This window comes from Python bivittatus, unplaced genomic scaffold (assembly GCF_059951505.1).
Source record: "Python bivittatus isolate LINGU-HERP-01145 unplaced genomic scaffold, Pbiv_v1 ctg000570_np1212, whole genome shotgun sequence".
In the NCBI taxonomy this organism is placed as follows: Eukaryota; Metazoa; Chordata; class Lepidosauria; order Squamata; family Pythonidae; genus Python; species Python bivittatus.
In genome coordinates, this window is record NW_028277097.1 from 9,265,156 (window position 1) to 9,288,372 (window position 23,217).

Below are 23,217 nucleotides of genomic sequence, written 5' to 3' on the forward strand. Positions count from 1 at the left end.
ACAACAACAGTCCTCACTTAACAACCACTCCTTCAGCGACTGTTCAAAGTTAATGACAGACATGGCTGTTGCAGTATCCCCATGGTCAAAATTTGGGCGCATAGCAGCCTGCCTGCATTTATGACCACAGCACGCACTTCACATCCCCCCACCTGCCTATCTCCCCTCCATCTGTGCCCTGTTGGCAGCCCTGCATTCTGCTACCCTTTCTGCCCTGCACCCCTGCTGTCCCCAGCTGACCTTTGCCGCCATCCTCCTCCTGCTGCTGACAAGGCATGCCCGGCTTGGCCCTTCATGAGGCAGTTGCTGGCCACATGCAGCCTTCCCAAAACCTTCTGGAAAGCCGCAGGAAGGCTGAGTGTGGCCAGCAGCTGCCTTGCACAGGACCAAACTGAACACACCTTGTCAGCAGTGGGAGGAAAAAGACAACAAAGGTTAGTGGGGGCAACGGAGGGCAGGGTGGCCAAAAGGGCAGAGATAGGGGGAGATAGGCAGGTGAGGGGAGCTGAAGTAGAGCTGAGCATGGCAGGGCAGGAACAGTGTGAGGTCCTCGCCTAACAACCGCAACCAGAACTACCAAAACTGCCGTAGCTAAGCAGTGTAGTCTCATGTTTTGCTTAGCGATGGAAATTTCAGTCCCAATTAGGGTTGTTAAGCGAGGACTACCTGTAACAATATGAGATTAGGAATACAAAATTATATCTCATCTTTTGTAATATATTGAGAATTTCTAATAGCACATGCAAAGGTTCTAAATTCAATTTTAAAAGAAAAAGACACTCGTGTCACAAGACATTGAAAAGGGGAGACAATGCACAAAAAGTGATTCCCCTTGATCAGGTTTCCAACTTATCCAACATAAAAAACTAAACATAAAATAATTCAAGAAAACCCGGAGGAATAGTCCTGATATAAAGAAAAAAAATGCTCACTTTGAATTTAGAAAGTGAAGTTTTGGGAAACTGCAGGATGGGATTAAGAATTCACATTTTGTAAGTTGGTGTGTATTTACCAGACCAGAAGAATTATCTGAAGAAAGTGGAGAACCATAGTTCCTTTTGCAAATGAGGATTTTGTTCTGTGAAATGGCCTTCAACGACCTGATGCTCTCTAGGTTGGACTATATTTTCAACACAACCAGTCTTTGCATGAACTCTGTTGTTACATTTTCTAGATTATTCTTTAGGAGCGTTAGGGCCCATATTCCAAAGCAGGAAATGCTACAGGTTTTGGTACTAGTTAATAATTTTGGACCAAATCTTTAGAGCCTCAATCCATGTTATAAATAGATATTAAAAGTGGTGGACCTGGCTGAACACTGCCTTTTCCGACAAAATCCACATCTGGGCGCATAGATGTGATACGTTTGGCAGTGGTAGTTAACAAATGGCAGTGTGAGTGCATGCACTTGTGTGTATCTCTCTGCACACAAACATGCAGATTGGCTGAAAGTTCTTTGTGCCATCTTGGAATAGTAATGTTGAGTCTTCCAAGCCAGGCTTTTGCTTGGCAGGGGCTCTATGATACATCTCCCAGACAAAGTCAGCCTCCCCACCCCTGCCGCTCCAAAGCCTGGATATCTCTTGCGCTTTTCCTCCTCCAACCGTAGTTCTTCAAAAATGTTAAAACTTACATATTCAGCATGACTAGCAGCTCTTGTGTCTTTTTAGTTTTCTTGTGGTGAGACCCACAAATAGCAATCTGGATTTGCACACACTACGGATGCAAAATGCAAGACACAGTTACTTCCTTTTGGTTATTTTATATATCCCAATGTCTTTTAAAGCCTTCTTTGAAAGAAAAAAAATAATCTTAAGATCAAGCCTGTGCCTTAGAGCTACTTAAATTATAACCTTACTAGCCTTGCTTTTTTTTTTTTTTTAACCAAAGTGAAGTTTTTGTTGATAGGCTGAACTTGGGGGCACTTTCTGTAAAAATGCAGACTTTAGGAAGAACCTTGTGGCACTTACAAGACTAGCAACACCTTTTTTACTGCATGAAATTTTGATGATCGCAGTCTGCTTCATTTGCTATGCGGTTGATGAAATGAATGGTGACCCATGACACGTATACATATACATACACACAATATAGGCTCATCAATATGGCATCAATGGGTGCAATGTACCTAGTGACACATTCATTGGAGACTACCAGGGTCTCTGCCCCAGCCACTCTCTTATTTTAAATAAACACACAAATAAACAGCAAACTAACATCCTATAGAACAAGTGCAGCTTCTGCAAAGGTCCCAACCCATTCATAGAAAATAAAAATGAGGGGTATAGCTATAACCTACTGCTTTTTTTGCTTTGTTTTTTGAAAGGGTGCCCAACCACCTAGAAAACAAGGGAAGCTGAGGGAGGAGAGGCTATCATGGTGAAGTATAATGCCTCCTGATGAATGAATTTTGTGGCTGGCCATGGCCTCTATTATGGTTATTTTGAGAGAGTGCCCATGATGTATTAACTCTCCAAATGTGCCCCCAGTCACAAAGAGGGTGGAGCACATGAGAGTAATAGTATGTAAGATGTCAAACTCGACTTAATCAGTTCTGCTGCAACAGCCTAGCATGGCTAACCTGGAAACTATCACAAATATGAATGCCTTAAAAAGGATCTGAACACAGATCTAAACCAGTTGTTGAGTAATTTATACACTGTCTTTGGTCCTGTTGCCTACCTAGACTCTAATGCTGTAGGTAGTAGAGATCTATCAAATGCATATTTTGCTAGCCAGAATCTGGCCATTTATAAAACTAAGATGAAAGGTTAAGACAGCTTCCCACAACTTGATCCCCCTCAGATGTTTGGACTTCTAGAGTTCCAAGCCAGCATGGTCAACAGCAAAAAAATTAACTGCTAAAGCAAGCAGCTCCTATAGCTTTAAAATGAATATTTATTTATAGAAAATTCTCATCTGGAGCACAGATATCTAGAGACCTGCAAACATTTGAATTTGAAACTATAAGTGTTCTGATACTGTTCCGATCATTCCAGAAATATTTTGAACTCGACTTCCTGGGAAGGTATGGCAAACTGAAGACGTCTCTGCAAAAGCAGAGCTGATGACTGCAGCAAAGACCAAAGAATCAGTGAGTAGACCGGTCCCTTGGAATCTCTCCGGCTAAGGAGAAGATGTGAGATTGTCCACATGTGCTTTGGATGGCTACTTCTTGAGAGAAGACTGCAGGATAGCAGTTTTCAGCAGGTTTGAGTGCCAGGAGACGATAGGATCAGCCATCTTGCTCACAACCACAGCAGAACCTTTGAAAGAACACTAAGTCTGCAAACTTCACTTTCTAATCACCTTTGGAAATTGCCTATTAACCATCTTAAAGCTATTAGAGACCTTCAGAATTACAAGTTTGAAAATTCTTTATCAGGTGAGTTCAACTCTGAACAAATGAAAAATTAATTATAACCTTAAGAACTTAAAGAATTTGAAATAAACAGCAAAAAGCTAAATAAGATTTTGATCTAAGAAAGTTATAAATGGATTAAGGGTCCAGATAAAGTTGGAATATTGATTTTTGCTAAAGATTTTGGAATTAACGATAAAAATAAACAGCTTCTGGTGGGAAACAGGCTTATTTGGGCTACCCTGGCTATTGTAAGTCATAACAAAGGTCAGTGATGATTTTAGAAATTGGACACTTTGTTGTTATTGTTCAGTTGTTAAGTCGTGTCCGACTCTTCGTGATCCCATGAACCATATTGCGCCAGGCCTTCCTGTCCTTCACTGCCTCCCTGAGTTTGCTGTTTCATGCTCATTGCTTCAGTGATGCTATCTAACCATCTCATCCTCTGCCGTCCTCTTCTCCTTTTGCCTTCAATCTTTCCCAGCATCAGGGTCTTTTCCAAAGACTCCTCTCTTCACATTAGGTGACCAAAGTATCTGAGCTTGAGCTTCATTATCAGTCCTTCCAATGAGCAATCAGGGTTGATTTCCTTTAAGATTGATTGGTTTGACCTCCTAGCAGTCCAGGGGACTCTTAAGAGTCTTCTCCAGCACCACAGTTCAAAGGCATCAATTCTTCGGCGCTCAGCCTTCTTTATGGTCCAGCTCTCACAGCCATACATTACTACTGGAAAAACCATAGCTTTGACTATGCGGATCTTTGTTGGCAAGGTGATGTTTCTGCTTTTTAATACGCTATCTAGGTTTGTCATAGCTTTCCTCCCAAGGAGCAAGCATCTTTTAATTTCATGGCTGCAATCTCCGTCTGCGGTGATCTTGGAGCCCAAATAAATGAAGTCTGTTACTGCTTCCATTTCTACCCCTTCTATTTGCCAGGAATTGGACACTAGAGGGGACTAAAGATTCCAGGCAGAAGAAAAAAAATACAAGCTTGTTCTTGATGTTAGTTAATACTAGGACTTACAAAATGATACAAAAAGTTATAACATCAGAAATATTAAAGGGGATCTTTGAAGAATGGAGCCAGAAATTAGTAACTATAATATCAACACTGTCAGTAATGATGTCTGCTTCTATGGATAAATTATGTATAAAAGACGTTCATGAAGGAATGACAGATGTGGAACAAATTTTATCTGACAAAGCAGAGAAAGTACTGAAAGTGGAACTACAGATGACAGGCCAAGAGAATGATTTGGAAAAGGACGCTTTACTGGTTATATAAAAGAAACTGACTGAAGTTTTAAAAATTAAAAGGGAAATACAAATGGTAAACCAAGAGAATGATTTGGAAAATGCTTTCTTACTTGATCTACAAAAGAGGCCTTGAAGAAATCTGTGCGATGGGATAAAGAAGAATTGCAATCAAATTCTACAACAATATTTGATTGAATTAAAGATTAAGACTGTTAGAAATAAAAAGAAGGAATATAAAGTTGGTTTGTTTGATCAAGGTTAAGACTTTTTTTTTTTTTGCAATGTTCTGGCAACCCTTTATGGACTTTTTGCTAACACCAGGATTGAAAAGTTGATGTTTTATGGATCTGCTTATAGATGAGGGATGGGAAATGGGATGAAGAGATATTTGTTTGTAACTTTATAGGGGGTGAAGAGCTACCAAACTTGTTTATACTTGTGATGAAGGTTGGAAGTCATGTCTTTATATATTTTCTTTTCTTTTTATTATATTTTTCTTTTTCTTCTTTCTTTCTTTTTCTTCTTTCCTGCACTTTTTATTCTGCCCCCCCTTCCCACCTGCAACTAGAGTTGGAAAAAAAAACATCCCAGCCCTGCAAACTGATCATGACTGTTGGCTGTGAGTCCCCTTCTCCTTCCCTGCAACCTTTTGCAATGGCGGAAAGTTACACAGCTGTATCCCAGCAGATGTATTGTTACCTTTCTTTTTCCTATTTGTCCAAGCCACTTGCTGAAGACTTGGAGGGCACCAATTGTCTGAGGATGGTCCATCCCTTGTGCTACCTTGTAGGCTACTGAGCTCTCATTGAAATACATTTCAGCAGCCTCTAGAAAAATAAGTGGTGTATTTTGCATGAAATGTATCTTGAAGAACAAATCCATTTATGGTCTTGCTCAGGGAAGTGGCATGGATTGGTTAATTTCACTTTCTTTTATTTCATGTCATTTCATTATGGTGAAAAAAGAAAAGTACAAATTCATTCATTCATTCATTCATTCATTCATTCATTCATTCATTCATTCATTCATTCATTCAATTTATATAGCCACCCATCTCACTTTTACATGACTCTAGGTGGCTTACAGTAAAATACACGAGATAAAAAATAAAAGCACATGGCAGCCGGGCATTGTCCAATCGATCATCCACACAGCCAGGAGACACGCTCTAGCCCATGCCCAGGGCCCCAGGCTCAGGCGCAAAGCCACGTTTGCAAGGCTTTATGAAAGGGTCAGAGCCCATCTAATCTCGGGGGGGAGGATGTTCCAAAGGGCAGGCGCCACTGCAGAAAAGGCCTTGCCCACTGACACTTCCCCATGGCTGGCTGGGGAACTCTGGGAGTTGAAGTCCAGACATCTTCAAGTTGCCACAGTTGAGAAACCCTGCTCTAGTGTAATGATATAGCCAAAAGAAAAAAAAAAAGTATATTTATCCAAGGGTTTACTCCATAATTACCAGCATGCTTCTCTTCTCTAGTGGCCGCATAAGCTTTTCCCAGGAATAATGCTGCTGACCCAACTTCAGGGCTGAATTTCTGGTGGAGAGCTAAGGGCACAGCATGAGCCTAAGGCAGTGTTGTCCAAACTTGGCCACTTTAAGATGAGTGGACTTCAACTCCCAGAATTCCCCAGCCAGCTCATCTTAAAGTGGCCAAGTTTGGACAACACTGGCCTAAGGGAAAGAGGGGAGGTTTCCAGTTTGCAACACTGTGTTTGGCAGCCCATTCTCTCGAGTCCTCAAGGCCGGGTCCTGATCTAACCCGCAGCGCGGATGCTTCCCAGCAGCACCGCAGCCCTGGAAGAGAATTTAAGTGCAGCACAGGCTTCCGTGGGGGTCTAGTAACTAGAGGTGGTGAAAAAAACGTGAAACGTACATCACCGTGCAAACCCCAGCCTGGTGAACGTGCATCCTGACACCAGCGGCCAGCGTGTGTTTTGTTCTGTTTGAATAACCTTATTGCTTTTCAATTCATCACGAAAAATAGGAAAAAAAAATAAAGAAAAGTAGGCGTTTTGTTATTGGCCAACCTTACTCTCCCCCCCGAGGATGCCCACGTGTGCTTCTTTCCCCTTGGTGAAGCTAAAAGGAAGAAGAGCAGAGAAAAACACTGCCGTGTGCTTCTTCCCAAGTAATTCAGCCCCAGGGAAGATTTCTCTGGAGAAAAGCAGTTGGTGGCCGCGTTTACCAAGTAGAGTCTCCTGCAAAGTGGGTGGGGGGCTGTGAGGGGAACATTTAGAGAGAGACCTTCTTGTGGGGGCCAGAAGGACCAGCCTACCACATCCCATGTTGGGCCTGGGGGTGGGTGCCCCAGTACAGTCCTATGGAATGCAATAGGAGTGATTCCCAGGAAGCTGAGAATGGAACTATTAATCTGTTTAACATACCGGCTAATACAATTAAGTCAAAAACATCCTTTACCTGTAATGCGTATGAGATGATTTTTTCATGCGTCTTTTTCATTTGTTTGATTTTGGCGATTTCCTGATAAAGGTGTATCAGTTCTGGAGCCACGTCTCCTTCAGCTGAAATGAGAATATTGACCGTCTTCTCAAAATATTTGGAGGCCAAATCTAATTTGGTTTTCTGCAAACTTGCCCTAGGGGGAGAAATGAAAATAAAAACAGCAGCTGGATTGCGGTGCAGTTGCCAAATCACTGCGCTCGTGGAAGCAACGTGGAAACTCTATGCAGCCCATCAGCCACTCCCATCCTTAGTCTGTTCATATAATGCATCTGTGTCCTTATTTGTCAATCCAGCTTCAAACAAGCAGTCTTTTGCTTACCTGCCCAGCGCCACAACAATGTCTTTGTTGCATACTTTAAGTTTAGCAGCTCCTTTCCAATCTAACCCCTGCAATTCTTCCATACGTTTTTCAGCCTTCTGCAGATTGCAGTAACATTCTTTGGCAGTAGGAAAGTCAAGGAAAAATCAAAATCGGAAATACATTTAAAGCAAGCCAGCAAACAAACAAAAATAACACAACAGAAGTCAATTCAGAGCTCCAGTTGTTTTGGCAGATCTGAACCACCTTTCTACCTACATGTGGTTTTGCCAATTTATACTCTCTATTCAGTGGCCACATAAATCAGTATATTCTGAAGCAGTAGAAAGAGCAAGAACTTTTGAATGATGCCGTTTTGTGATTATGAGAATTAATTTACTCTTGACACTGGTGTCAGACATTTGGTGCCTGAATTTCCGTAAGGGAATTCTGTACACATCCTACCAAAATAAAAGGAAGATGCAAAATACCATAACTCATTCCTCCATAGACTCTGATGCTTGTGTAGAACTGTCCCATTTATTTTGCATTTCGGACTCAGGGCCCTTCTGGATCATCCCCAAGTCTTAAGCTCTACACAACTGAAATATAGCAGAGCTTGAATGGGCTGTTCTGACAGTTTAAGGTTTTCCAGCATGCTACAGGCATTGTGTATTTACAACCATGAGAGGCTGCAGCTTGTTTGCTTCCCTTCAAAGCTACAGGGCTCTCAGGCAATGGCTAACCAACAGAAATGGACCATCCTGGCCAATACTTTGGCACACAGCAGTGTTTCTCAACCTCAACAACTTTAAGATGGGTGGACTTCAACTTCCAGAATTCCCCAGCCAGCCATGCTGGCTGGGGAATTCTGAGGGTTGAAGTCCACCCATCTTAAAGTTGCTGAGGTTGAGAAGCACTGGCACAGAGGTACATCAGCCAGAGTTCATCTGCCAGCTAACAAGGCACGCTTCATCCCACTTCCTGAGTTTCACACCCAATTCTTTCCCCCTACCAAACAGTAAGTAAATATATCCATGAACATAAATGGCAAACCCAACATCTGTCCACAATGGTATGGCAGCATACCTGTAGCATTGCTTTCTGCTATTTAGACCTCTGTCAACCCACCACTGAGGGATGGCAGGACAAGTCAGGCATCCCGATGGTTGTGTTTGTTGCCCTGTGTGCACAATGCTGGAAAGAGCTCCTGTTTCTGCAGCTGCAGTCACTGCTTGAAAAAGAGAGTCCTCCATTTGTCAAACATCTGCAGCAGGAAGATGTTGGAGCATAGAATGCGAATAAGCACCCAGGGACAGGGCCAACTACTCTGGGGGCTCAGTTTAATGTTGTGAAAGCTATTAGTTGTTGAACTAATGTTGGAAACCTTGACTCCCAGATGCATGCATCCTGTTTTGAATTCCTCACGTGGTGCACTGACAGATCTTGATGCTACCTAAGAATCAGTATATGGAAGTTTGCTCAATGAGCTGAGAGCGACATATAGAAAAGAAATGGTTGACATGATGAGAAATCCCAATTCATTTCCAAGCCCGGTAAGTCCCGTTTATATCCTTGCCTTCTTCCTATGTTAGTTTTTCAATAACCTCATGAGGTAGACTGAAATAGGGGTGCAAAGGAGAGCTCCCTGGGCCCTAAGGCAAACATCTCAGATGGTGCCACCCCATTTGGTAAAGCTTAAATACTCTGATACATAATGCAAAGGCAAGAGCCACTGGAGAAGATCCTGATGTTCAGAAAAGTTGAAGGCAATTAAAAAAGACAAGGTGGCTATTGATTATCCACTGATGACTCAAGCGTGAGCTTTAAGAACTTTGTTCTCCAACTAGGCTCCACCAAGACTGAGTCTGTAGATAAGTCACATACATACATAAAGAAGCAATGACTGAAAGACAACCCTGGCAAATGATGGCCAAGAGGCCACACAGAGTCCAAAGTGACTAAACGAGAGAACAACGCAAACAGCTCATGCTACATTCAGGGTCCCCTGGCAAGGGGACGATGACATAAATTGAACAAACAAGCAAAGAAATAAATCAGGGAGCAGGCTTGTTCTGATGTCCAAGGCTTGCATGCACAAGCAGCTCTCAGGGAGGAATGGCAGCAACATAACTTGAGACCTTCTCTCATGTGGAATAGGGTCAGCAATCTAAGCCTCTTAGATCTGGGTTACAAAAATCTAAGAAATCAGTAGATGGCAGCAAAGAATTAGGATCTTTCTGCATCTCTTTGCTGCCATCTAGTGATTGCCAAATCTGTATACAGACAGTCCCCTCCTTATGAACGGGTTATGTTCCGAGAGGCTGTTCGTAAGTCTGTTTTGTTCGTAAGTGCAACAAACAAACAAAAAACATGCGCAGTTCTCACCTTACATAAGCAGCAGCATTGATGTAGGCGCTTGTGGCAGTGGCATAGGCGCTCGTGCATAATTGCAGACATTTGCAGTCTGTAATTTGCAGTCGCCACACACCAAACACGACTGACCATGCGAGAAGTCAGGACCGGAGTTGGAACCAGAAATCAGGAGATGGCGGGAAAGGGTTAGTTTGTGGCATGCTTTCTCCCGACTTCCGGCCCAACTTCAGGGTCCAACTTCCTGGTCCATCTTGTTCATATCAGCAGAAGTTCGCAACTTGAAAGTTCGTACCTAGGGGACTTTCTGTACAGCTTCCGTCTGTTGCTGTGACTCACTGTGGCCTCCTACACAAGAGCCTAAGTTCTTTTATGGGTGTGTGATGGTCTGCAGCAGATCTCAACCAGGGTTTTTCTACAGACTGAAAGGCCTGGCTGGGGCTCCAAGGCAGGCACCCTCCCTACCTTGAATATATGTATGTATTTATTTGATTAATTACACATATTTTTTAATACTCCTAAACCATCAGACTCATGTCCCAGCACTGGTTTACCCCACCAATGGAAAAACCCAGAGCCATCTGGTGAAGTGCACGGCTGTGCAAAAGGATTTGTTTGTGCCCATACCCAACTCCTTTGCTCTGGCCATTGCACTGCAAGGATATTTTTTCTGCATCAGATTTGCCATGCCCAAGGTGTAATAGATAGTCACTAGGGTGCTCAGAATTATTCCTTTCTCCTCCGAGGATGTTGGAGGAGTATCCCCCCCTAGGAAGAGGAGGATATATTTCGCCGAGCTTGCATGGCATATAACTTGATGAGAAAGACCTGGAATAATTAATAAAATTACTGAACAAAAATAGAGGGAAGCGTGGACAGCCTGCACTATCAAAAAGTTCAATGGATCAGCTTGGGTTTTAGTATGCCTTTGATGAAATTATGAAATAGTCACTAGATGGCAGGATTTCAACTGCCTGCTATTTTCTCCCGACTCCAGCAATAAACCTGTGGAATGATCATGGGCTATGCATTTGGAAACACACACCCTAATCATCAGTCTAGTAATTTTCTCTCTTGGTTCAGGTCTGGTTATTTGGATTTAAGTATCTGGGCTGCTGACTGATATTTTCCCTTCCCTGTTCTTTTTCTGGTCTGAATGTCTATTCTTGGAGTTGCCTGCACCTTTTTTCTTCTTCTCCGTTGCACTTGACTGTGACTCATCCTAGTTGATGCTTGCTAATTTAAAAGGCTTCTTCTCTTAACGTCTGGGGGATTGTTGTTTTCTTCCGCTGCTATCCCTGCAAAATATTACAACTCCTTACAAGGCGGTGAGAGGAAGTTATGACATGATTCAAGATGGTGTACAACTTTGATCCTGGGTGATATTCCTTTCCCCTGATCTGAAGACTCAAATCAGAGTTGTCCACTGCATGTAGTTTACATATCTTCTGCCTTGGGCTATTGGTAAGAGGGGAACCTAAGTATTAGCCTGAATAGAGTTCAAGAGCTTAGCCAATATAGCCTTAATAAAAGAACTGTGATTTGTAATGTGTATTTGTTTTTGTGTACCTTATTTGGTTTATTAGTAGTCAGCAAACTTATTTAGTTCTCATACCTACTAGGATCTCAGGCTATAGACCATAGCTGATGGGCAGTAAGTATTAAAAACGATCTTAATTAATTTCTCAAATTGATTGATTGACTGATTACATGCCATCAAGTCGTTTTTGACTCCTAGTGACCACATAGGTATATTTTCTCCATGATGACCTATCCTTAACCTGTTCTGACTCCCAATGGTGCACTCATCACCACTGTAACTGAGTCCATCCCCCTTGCTGCTGGCCACCCTCTTCTTCTCTTTCCTTCCACCTTTTCCAGCATTAGGTTCATCTTCAGAGAGCTGGGTCTTTGCATTATGTGTACAAAGTAGGATCATTTGATAGTCATTGGTGCCTCTGATGCGAACTCTGGGTTGATTTGTTCAATGATCCACTGGTTTGTTTTCTCGGCTGTCCATGGTATTCTCAATCTTCTCCAATACCAAAGTCCCAAAGTATCATTCCTATCTTGCGTCTTCAAAGTCCAACTTTTGCTTTCATTGAATATCACAGGAAATATCATGCCTTGCACACTTCTAATCTTTAATTTCCCAGAACCCATATATTAATTCTTCCTACATCTAGCATCCTACTCTAAACATGGAAGTTCTGGCTCTCCAATCTGTAGCACAAACCCAAGGATTGTCTGTGATAAGATTGCTGTTTCCAAAAAGATGCATTCTTCTGTTCACGGCTGTGCAATTGGCATACATTTCAATAGCTGAACTTCTGTCCTTATGAGATCTACGTGACATTTCAACCATTATTTGGTCAATTCCTATGTGTTAGGGGCAAAGAAAGGTTGCCAGGACAGGGCAAAAACGGGCAACACTTGTTGAAATATATCAGTCAGAAAGAGGGTGCTGTAAGTGACATTACAGTAAAAGGAATGAAATCAGGAGTCTGGTAGCTCCTTTCCAATGAACACATTTTATTAAAAAGCATAAGCTTTCATGCAGCTCATGAAAGCTTATGCCTTTTAATATCGTATGTTCATCGGAAAAGGGGCTACCAGTTTCCTGATTTTTTGCCATCATAGACTAGCACAGCTCTCTTCTACAAATAAGAGGAATGGTAGTAGCTTTATGGGTTTGGGGCCAGTCTTTTTCGTCTTGGAGCTCTTCTAAAGAGTTGGACTACAACGCCAGTCATTCTCAGCCAAACTGAAGAAAGTGGATGTGCACAAATCACAATGCTAGGGCCTTGGCCTCAGGAACAGAACATCCAACAGCGTTTTTGATTCCTTTTTTTTTTCTGGAGGGATCATGGCAAAACATGCCTTACCTTGTAGGATAAGGTAACTGTGAGCAAGATTGGCAAGGGCTTCTGCTAGCCTCCAATGCCCATTTCCATAGATAATTCTAGTGAGGACTGTACATTGCATCAGTTCCTTGCAGGCTTTATGTACCTGGGAAGAATATATACGTGGCTGATTTGTTATTTCAACTGTAACTGCCTGTCAGATAAACACAAATACTACTCAGTTCTGAACTGAAACACAAGCATTCCAATTCTGGTTATTTTCAAGACATAGATTATCAGACATTTGCCTTCCTTTCTCACTTTTACTGAAAACAAGGTTGCAGCTGCATGGTGCAAATGCTTGGGTCAGTTTAAGTTCAACATTGCGCCTGAAAAGGAACAGGGCTTAGATCAAGCTAATATCTTGACTTCTTTGACTGCCTCCCCCCCCAAGCCTGTAAGGCCTGGATGGCATATAACATCTTTGGTGTGCCTTGATTCCACCCTCATTTAAATATAGAAACACCAATTTGGAAGGGACTTCTTAATGTAGTACATCGTCCAGACACTAAACCCCCAAATGCCCTGAGAGTGCAGATTTTCCTCCTTGATGACAAGCAGCTGGCTTTCTCTAGTTCCTAAAGCAGACTCTAACCAGTCTCCTTTCACTACATGGTAGCCCAGATTAAAAGTACTTTTTCCTGCTGAAACTGACAGTGTCCCGCCAGAGCAGCAAGGTGTGTGAAATGTATGCTGCCTTCCAGACTCTTTTAGAGCAAATAGGTTAGGTGGCCTTCTGGGTGTGGCCACAGGTGTGACTATACCCAAGGTGTGGCTTGGAAACACTAACAAAGGGGAAGGCAGCCAACTTCAGAGGGGATGGGAGTTGGGGAGTACATGGGCACAGCCACCAGTGAAGTCACATACCTTGGCACTGAACCACATAAACACTACTAAATCAGGATGGAGTTTATGACCTGGATGAAGAAATTGATGAAGGCCATCCTTTTTGCTGAACCAAGGGAGGTGGTTTGTCCTTTAAATTAGTAGTGGGGAAATGGCCAAGCAGGATCTTCAAAACTGGGAGCTTTATAAATACAGGAGCAGGTGGGGCGTGAGTACAGAGGAGATCTGATTAAGAGGGTTTTCCTCCATCTTGACTGCCATCTTGACTTTTTGGACTACCTTGTGCAGTGTTGTCCAAACTTGGCCACTTTAAGATGAGTGGACTTCAACTCCCAGAATTCCCCAGCCAGCATGTTGAAGTCCACTCATCTTAAAGTGGCCAAGTTTGGACAACACTGCCCTGCAGTATCTGTTTCTTGATCTGGTCTACCTCGAAAGGCTGCGGATAAGGAAAAAAGAGGCAGACAAGTTCATTTCATTCATCAGAAGTGTCAATACTCTTCCTATCCTGCTTTTTCAAAGTCCAACTTTCGCTTCCATAGAGTGCCACAGGGAATACCATTGTTTGTGCTATTCTGACCTTTGCAGGTATAGACACATCATATCACATCATCTGAGTATCTTTTCCAAGGCCTTCACGGCTGCTCTACCAAGTGCTAGTCTGCGGCGTATTTCTTGACTGCTTGTTTCTTTTCTGTCGATGGGTGATCCTAAAAGGCAGAAGCCATCCACCACTTTGACATCTTCATTATCAGTTCTAATCCAAAGAAAGTACTGGGCTGTATTTTATATTATTTCCAATAAAAGCCTCTGAGGTCTAAGTAGGATCCCTTGCTTTGCTTGTGACATACTGTTTCTGGATCTGTTTTAACTGAAAGAATTGGGGGACAAGCAGGTGGAGCAGGGAGCCTAAAGGATCAAGACAGGAGGTACTGGACACGTGCTATCCCCATAAATGCTACACAAGAGAGTCTGCACCTAGAATCAATACTATTTAAATGCATGGGGAAAAACTGCTACCAATGCCTCAAGTCTGACTGAAGATATAAATTATTTTTATTAGAACCAAATGAGTATTATTTTGCATTACAGCTACCCTCTAGAAGTTGCATCCAATAGCATTTTCCTATGGAGGCTTTTTCTTTTCCATTCTTTAAGATAATTCTATTCAAAGTGAATTCACCAGTGATTTTGGCAGCTTTTTGCCTTTCCTTCAGCATGTGACATGGCTTGCTAGCTTGAGTTATCTATTATTCTGCCTCATCCTTAATCATGAGAAATCTGAATTGTGGGAATTGCTGGGGAGAAGGGTTGAGTTTTCTGAGTAAAGAATTAGGGTAAAGAACATAATTTGGTTGTCACAGACCTTGGGTTTAGTGTCTGAGAGGAAGGAAGGAAGGAAGGAAGGAAGGAAGGAAGGAAGGAAGGAAGGAAGGAAGGAAGGAAGGAAGGAAGGAAGGAAGGAAGGAAGGAAATTGAGAAAGGCTTGTACCTGAGAGCACTGAAAGCTATTACAAAATAAGCAGATGATCCAATAGTTCAGTTATTGTATTGAACTGCTCAAGTCAAAAATATACAGATCTAACTTCCTGATGCAATGATATGTAACTGGTACTTGACAGAGAGCAAAATGCTCTGATCCCACTTTACATATACAACAGTTGGTCACTTTAGTGCTTGTAGGTTTTCAACCAGTATGAGTACACAGCACAGAAGAGCTGCAATAGAGAAGCAATTAAAAATATGTTCAGAACAGCACTGGGTTGATTTGAGTTCCCCTGCATGCAGGTGCACTCACCCACACTCTTGGCATGAAGGATTTGGAGCAATTTCAAAAGCAACTAGATGGAAGCCATCTGTATGAAGCAGTATACAAGTAAGTGCCCCCCCCCCCCCCAATCATCCATATAGGAGTTATAAGCATACAGAGTTGCTTATCCAGTAATGGGGATTTAACATGCATTTTCAGCTACAGAGCTCAGAATTTCTGCAAGGGATTTCAACCAGGCAGCACTCATTGCACGCATGGACTTGATCTTAGCAAAAAGAGTCACATTCAAGCCTCCCAGAATAGACATTTCTAAGCTCAAAAACAGACACACAAGCAAACAAAAAGCACCATACCTATCTTAGCTTACAACCATATACTGTAACATATATTCCCATAAGCTAAAGTATCATGGGTTCCTCATGCAGAAATCTTATGTAACGAAATTTGATTCGGGACCAAGAATTCCAAGGATTCTTAAGGACAGCAGATGACTATTGAATCAGTTTAGGCTTGAAATACATTCTTAAAAAAGGTCTGTTGATTGCTCAACATACTTCCACTGATAAAAAAGCCGGGAATAGCTCTGCAGCTGGGCACTCATCTCAGCCTCCCAGCCTTTTGTCCCCTGGCTCTGAAAGTCACCTCATTCCTCGTCACCCCAAGGATTACCAAGGCTTTCTTAACCCCTTCCTTTTTTAACATTTGGCAGTGGCATGCAAGAGTTCCTCCTTTTGCTCCGTCCAGTTGTAGAAGTGGGATGAAGCTTCATTTGAAAAATCAGCCGTCTATTGCCACTCTTATTCTTTCTTGGTGACTTTGAAGGACGGGCTGAAAGCAACCTTGGATTTGGGTTTTATGATATCCAAACTCTACAGATCTTGAAAATCACTGTTGTGCATAAAAGCGAAGAGAGTAAGCAACAGGTCCACATCCTACCGTAGCGTGGGGCTTTTGGCCAGGGACCAGTGCTCTCCTCTCAGGAATCAACCCCGTTTTAAGGCGGTTTACATTAACCACACATTTAAGCCTTAGGGAAAGGCACCAATCCCTCCATGCTTCAGAGACCTGGGTGGATTACTTCTGATCGAGCAAAGGCCACTCCCCAAGCTGTAGCCATGGCTGCAGCTCATTGCCCTTGTGGGACTGGTGACAAGGACGCTCCTCCAGCAGTTCCTCCTTTTGAGCCACAACTGGTGGCTCCATTCAAATAGCTCCAAGGCTTCTCTAATCAGGACAAAATGCTGCATTTTTGTGTATTCCTCTCCTCCCACTAGTTAGTATGCATAACTTATCTCCCAGCTCTATGTTATCCTCCCAGGTGGATTAGAGAAATTGGAGGATGGGCATCTGGGTGGCACAGTAGCTTACAGCTGAGCAGGACAACCCAGTCTAGATTATTGCTGGGATCCCAGCTATCCCATCCTAGCATTCTTCATATATACTGTGGATTCTGGGAAGGGCAGACCCAGAACAACTGGAGGGTGCCAGATTTAAGAAAAAACTTTTTTTTTTCCTGCACATTGGTTCTTTGCATTCAACAGTCAGCTTTTGTACAAAACTAGTGTATGACCCTGATTCTCCCTACCCCATCTTATCCATACTGCAGATGTAGTGATGTGTGTGCCTGTGTTTGAAGAATTAAAAAGCAAGTGAAAAGTTCCACAAACCAGTAAGCCTACTTGAAAAACGAGCACTTCAAAACTGGAGTGATATAGTGAATGAATGTTTGGCTTCTAGGTTACTAAAGGTAACTCGTCAAGTTGACAGAATGAATTTTCACTATTGTCCTGCTTTTACCTTTGCCTTCAGGAAGAAAAAGTCATTTCGCCCCCTTTTGCAATTGATCAATATTGCCATTTTGGTTGACAGGTTATTGAACCTGCCCTGCAAAATAAATGCTGTCTCCTTATAGACAAACCCATGCAATTCGTTCTGTTCCTCGCTCTTGGCATGTCTTTGGGCTCCAGGTAGAACAAGCTGCCCCACCTGGCTCTTATTTTTAGAGCATTTTACAGCTGCAAGAGTCACACTGTACTAAGCAATTACATGTACAATACAGTAAGAACAGATTAATCACAGTGCATCTAAGCCATGCTTTAAAAGGCCCAATGAAATGGAGCTTCACCAAAGCTTTAAAAAGACCAAGCCAACTTAAGTGAAATCTCACTGATCAAGGGCAACATCTTAAGAGTTAGGATAGTAAAACTGAAAGAGATATACTGGAAATGCCAATGCTGAAAAGTATGGAAACTAAGCTTGGGGCAGTGCTCAGAAACATCCCCAGAGGGAATGGCTTGGCTGTGGTGGCACTAAGACATGTTTGTATCTGTGTGCTTAAATTCAGTTGGGTTATCTGGCTGCCTGCAGCACCTTGGCTGATCTCAAAAAGCTAAGCAAAATTGGACCTGTTTACTACTGGAAAGGGGGGGGGGGAGTTTCCCACCAGGAAGTTCCTAGTCTGTAGGATAGACTGATGAGTTGAAAAACCATCCCCCAAAATGACAGTGTCAACCCACTTCAATATTGTTGCCAGAAAAACTACAGGGTGTCTCCATGAAGTCCCCAGCTGTTTGGTTTGTCTCCGAGACTTGAATCTTATCGTAGAAATTACAGAGCCCCCCATTAATGTCACATTTGTGAGTTATCTGGTTTAGCCCTAAAAGGGGGTAGTTAATATTCGAGAAAAACTGTAGGTGAAAAAAACTCTGTACTTCTGCTGGGAAACTGTATGACAATTATGGACCCCAATTACCCTTTGAATAAGGTAAACTGATTTAATAAATAAGTCTGACTCTGCTGCAAGGAAATAGGAAATCACAGCGCTTGATCAGTTCTTTTATATTTTGATTTTAAAATATATTTAGCTAAAACCACAATTCATTCCAGATTTAACCCCATGGACCCACTTTAAGCAAAGGTTATAGGCAAATCAGGCTTATAGAATGAGGATGGCAATGCCAGGAAGTTAAAGCCATGCCTGGTCAAGATGTCAAAAAGCCAAGCAGGGTTGAATCTGGTTTGCAGGTGGATGGAACAGGAGCAGGAGATCCCAGTTCCGTGGGCTAGACTGGAAAGTTAAAATATATATACAGTGGTACCTCGGGTCACGAACGCTTCTGTTCACAACCAATTCGGGTCACGAACAGCACCGTTTGCAAAATTTTGCTTCCATTCGCGAACTCCGCATCTGGTGACGAACAGGATCCGCGGCCATTTTCCCTGCTGACACACGTGGTTGTGGCTTCCTGTAGGGAGGGGGATTCTCCCTCCAAACAATAACCGCCTCCCCACCCGCCTTCCTGTCCTCCACGCCTCAAGCAAGGTTAGCGTTCTCTCTCTTCATAGTGTACTGTACTGTACTTTGTGTCATATTTTTGTGGTTTAAAAAAAAACACATATGGTTCAGAATGGATTAACCGTATTTACAGTGAACCTTATGGGGAAATTTGATTTGGGTCGCGACCAATTCGGGTCGCGACCAGAGTCACAGAACGAATTAAGTTCGTGACCCGAGGTACCACTGTATATAAAAAAAAAAGCAAATCCCCAGAGTGTCTGTGGCTAAGCCCTTCTGGGTCACAGTCAAGGAAACTACATGAACGTGTCTATGAAGTCACCAGGAGCCAAGGCTGACTCAAAGAACACTTGATCTTTACCTAATCAACGCTGCCACCAAACTAAGCCCTATCAATTGCGTTGGCAGCAGAAACCTGGTTGTGGATTAAGGAGATTAGGGCTTTTGCAAATCATCTTAGTATCTCCATGGGTTCCTCGAAGAAGCTTCTCCCTTGGTTCTTCTGTAGTATCTTAATATAAGCATTACACAAAACATCTAAAAATGAAAAGACGGATGAAAAAAAACCCTTTTATTTGCTGAATAAGGAAACTTCTGTAAATGTACAAAGGACCATTACTAGGCTATAGTATACAATTTCCAATGTGTCCTCAAGGATAATCATAATAAATACACAATAATAAAATAAACAAAATAAAAATGTTTGTTAGGCAAACCTACAAAACGGTTCCTCAAGTTTTATACCTGGCAGCATTTATTGGCCAATGTTAGAGCTGTTGTTTTGTGTTTGTTTCGCTGGTAAATGCTGCCAAGTTTTCCCACCCTTTTGAAGCATTAAAAGAAGTGTTGAATTAAGAAATATTGTCCCAAATTATTCAAATGCAGAGAAAGACAAAAGAGAGAATGACAAAGAAGATACAAATCCAGGAGTTCAAAATTCTGGTAGTTGTACAAAAAACAAAAAGTGGATGGGAGAACTATACAAGTACCTGGTGAATTTAGTAGCCCTGGGGCACTGAACGATCACTTGCACTTATTACAGAGTGCCGGGGATCTTTGTAGGAATGAGGCTGTTTTATGATCAAATCATTCCATAAACCAAAGACACAAAATGGTTCTTTGCTTTAGGGAAAATATAAATTGTTTAGATTGGGGGATATTTTTTTTCAACCTATGGACAGCTGGAATAATACACTTACTCATTTTCCAATTCTAACTAAAGACTTTAATCAATGCTCTCCAGTTCTCAAAGGTGGTATCCACCATCAGTTTCTGAAATATAAGAGTGCTCCTGAAAATACATGTTTACACTAGAAGTGTAAATGGATCAGAACAATTTCTCTGAAAATTATAGCATTCATCAACTGAATACTGGGAATCCTTTCTTTCTTTCTTTCTTTCTTTCTTTCTTTCTTTCTTTCTTTCTTTCTTTCTTTCTTTCTTTCTTTCTTTCTTTCTTTCTGTATGTATGTATGTATGTATGTATGTATGTATTTAGCCGCCCATCTCACATACAGTGATTCTGGATGGGTATATAAATATTTATCTATATAGCCCCCCAGAGTGGCTATATCATATTGATGTGATATTCTTCCACAACTGACTCTGTTGGCAAGCTCACGCTCGTTTGAAATTTGGTCACCCTAGTTTGAAACTGATTCCAGGAACTGATTAACAGTATGAACATGTCCTTAAAACAGAAGATAAAATAGTGTCACATATCCCTTCCTGCTGTCTAAAAATGATATTCTAATACTACCAGTCATCATCATCCAAGTTGCTATCATCATCCTGTATTTCTATTACAACAATTTTCTGCCCAAATTTAGCAGCCAAACAATTTTTAGGCACCATCACAATTTGTAGGATCATTCTTATATTATATAAATTTAATGCGACAAACAATTCTGGGAAACAGGTTTTTCTCTGCTTTAATTTTTACAGCATTTTGGAAAATTAAAAAAAAAACAAAAACCCAACACAATTCTAGAATACATGGACAGTTCTATTTCAACACACGTTTTCTAGAGAGTGGACTACTTCCACTGATTTTATTAGAGTGGGGTTAAGTGAGAAAACCAAGAAGGCAATTGCTTAAATTGTTATTAAAGTCTATTGCAAAAAAAAAAAAAAAAAAAGGTATTACATAGCAAACAACTTTCATTATAAAGACTTTTCTAAATTTGAGGGCCAGTAAAAATATATCATTGAGAAGATATTTTTTTTTTTACAAAAGTGAGGTTTGGAACTGTGAGATAAAATAACTCACTGTAAACATCATGAATTCATTCAGATCCCTTGCTTACAATTTGGAACACCTTTTTCCCTCTTCTAAGTTCTATTTCCAATAGAACTGCAAAAATTTGCATAGATAGTTTAATTTCCTGCTTGATAATGAAACTGAGGTTTTAGCAATTAGCTGTTTTCAGAAGTATTTACTTGCTTTAGTACATGGCTATATTTTATGTTACCTATTTAATACATATCACAAATCTGGTGCTCTTGCAGTCCATAAATTACTTGATAAATAAAAAGAAAACACTGCAGCTGGCTTTACTCAACAAGATGAACTTGTCTTCCTTACCATTAATAAGTTGCTTCTAGGTTATACTGGGCATCTGAAGGCCTAAAAATATAAAGAAGGTAATTTTATCCATTTAACATAACCAGGAACGGAACAATTAATTTCTGCCTCCAACTTCAACTGGTGCAGCTGTTCACAACCAAAATGCATTTCATGGTGAAAGTTTGCCTCAACTCATCCTAATCCAAGGAAGCACAGAACCACATTCTAATACTGAAGGTCAGATGTTGATCATCCCTGATTTATAGTAAGCTGCAATCTCTGGGTATTGTAAGAAGGGTAGCAGACGCCCATGTCAGCTTGTTGCACAGGAGTTGCCAAACAAATTATCTTTTTAAGGTGAGTTTCAAATTCTGCAGCAGCACCATCAAGGATCCACAAAAACAGTTTCACCTTTTTTTTGTAATGGATTTTTACACATTGTTAAGATCTGTTTAAGCACTTTCTGGACGTCCTCATCCATCTGGCCCTAGAGAGGGGGGGAAACAGGAAACAATATTAGCAACATTTGAACAAAGACCATTAAACCAAATTCTTAATTACTGTCTGGTAATATTGCAATTATTATTGTAATAATAAAACGATTATTCATTTTATATTAAAATAATCAGTCATGCTCCAAACTATACACGTCCCTCACTCTGCTATGTTTGCCAAAATGTTTTCCTTCGTTAGCACATAACAATTTGGATGGCAAACCTTTACTCAATCGTTCCAGTTAAAATGATTACTTATATTTCTTTAGTCAAATTAGAGCCACCCATGATTTGGTCAGACCAACTTAGAAGAGGCATTCATTCTCAAATGGTTGTGTACAACGGGCCTCGCTGAAGCATATCCCTGCACCATCCATTGTTTTAGCACTAGTACACAAATATAATCCACTGGTATCTTTAACCAGGTGACAGCCTTGAAAGAAATATAAGGGGAACTGAAGGAAAGAGCCTCTCACCTGCACAGCATAAAGCAGGTGAGTTCTGTAAACAGAAACTATCTCCTGATGTTGTTTCTTTGTTTCCTGTAAAGAAAGACAGTCCATCAGCAAGTGAACAAGTATGCACTAGCACTCTAAATGAACACCGATGTAGCTTTCTAACAAGATAATGTAAAATAGAATGTGATAATAATGAATTCAAGCCGTATATCTACAACATATACATTGGTGATGGCAATCCAAGGGCACAGTTGTGCCCCTCCATCCTAGATATTTCCTAGCTTCTCCCCTGTCCACCCCACAGGGGAAAGAATTCCAGACTAGTGTGTGCAAAACAGAAAACAGATTTCTGGTTTGGGTAAGATCCTTGGGAGGAAGATCAAGCTCAAGCTCAAAAGCCCCCCATTCCATTTTTTAAAATGAAAAGTGCCTATTCAAAGGGCACTGTCTAGTTAAAGCTGTTCTACATCATTACAGGTACCCTTCGTTTTGAATACTTATATTGGATTTTAAATGGCACATATCTTTCTCCTCAACCACACGTCCTTGGGAGAGTGGGCATGAATGCATTGTTGGAGAAGAAGTCTATAATCAATGAAAACAAGGGGATAGGGTAATCTCTTCCGGGCATAAGAAAGGAAGGAAAAGATATTGAAATCTTATGAGGTTCTGATGTTCTTTGCCAAATATCTTAATTGAGATCAGCAAGACTTGCACTTCTCAAGGGTTTTGATAGGTGTTCTAGTTCTCTTTAGTGCCATGTTGCCAACTTCCAAATTGAAAACATTCATACTGATAGCTTATTTGGCTGAATCAGGGAAAATGCCTTTGTTCTAAAGCAGCTGATGATCACTCAACCTCAGAATATTCTGGAAACTGCTACTCTTATGCAAGCCTTACAAAATCTGGCATTGGTACAAAGCATGATCAGCAGATATAACAACTTGGCCCATAGTGCATTCAGACTTTAATGTTGTGCTGCTCTAACTGGTTTGTCATCTCAGAAATCATACAATTCTACAGGGAGGCCCCCATACTGATTTGAAAGAACCAAAATACATTCTTTTTCTGACAAGAAAATGAGATCTGCCATGGTAGAAGGGAAAGGATCTGTCACTGCTCCTTAATTAAA

The 23,217-nt window shown here is 41.4% G+C and overlaps 2 protein-coding genes across 5 annotated transcripts in view; both read right to left on the minus strand.

The window, feature by feature from the left end:
* Positions 1-393: 393 nt before the first annotated feature.
* On the minus strand, positions 394-13,540 carry TTC23L (tetratricopeptide repeat domain 23 like). The gene is made up of 9 exons (XM_088152994.1): positions 13,523-13,540; positions 12,638-12,809; positions 10,418-10,580; positions 7,401-7,526; positions 7,037-7,214; positions 6,074-6,182; positions 5,183-5,444; positions 2,582-2,588; positions 394-1,716 (listed from the first exon to the last, which is right to left on the minus strand). The coding sequence occupies exons 1-9, from the start codon at positions 13,538-13,540 to the stop codon at positions 1,630-1,632; spliced, it is 1,122 nt and encodes a 373-aa protein (XP_088009120.1). The 3' UTR covers positions 394-1,629.
* A 5,583-nt stretch (positions 13,541-19,123) lies between these two features.
* Positions 19,124-23,217, minus strand: part of RAI14 (retinoic acid induced 14) — a 98,077-nt gene continuing 93,983 nt past the window's right edge. For all 4 annotated transcript variants that reach the window (XM_088152980.1, XM_088152981.1, XM_007432452.4 and 1 more), the window contains 2 exons: positions 22,104-22,169; positions 19,124-21,620 (listed from right to left, as the gene is read on the minus strand). In XM_088152980.1, coding sequence (XP_088009106.1) covers positions 21,519-21,620; positions 22,104-22,169 — 168 coding nt within the window. In that variant the 3' untranslated portion in view covers positions 19,124-21,518. The remainder of the gene's footprint in view (positions 21,621-22,103; positions 22,170-23,217) is intronic.

What these genes read in the sequence shown, in the direction of transcription:
- TTC23L (XM_088152994.1), bottom strand. An exon ending in GCAAATCTGATGCAGAAAAA is followed by an intron (nt 7,527 to 10,417) that starts ATATCCTTGCAG and finishes TGACTTTCCTAC; the next exon opens with TGCCAAAGAATGTTACTGCA. An exon ending in TAGAGAAGAGAAGCATGCTG is followed by an intron (nt 5,445 to 6,073) that starts GTAATTATGGAG and finishes TTATTTTTCTAG; the next exon opens with AGGCTGCTGAAATGTATTTC.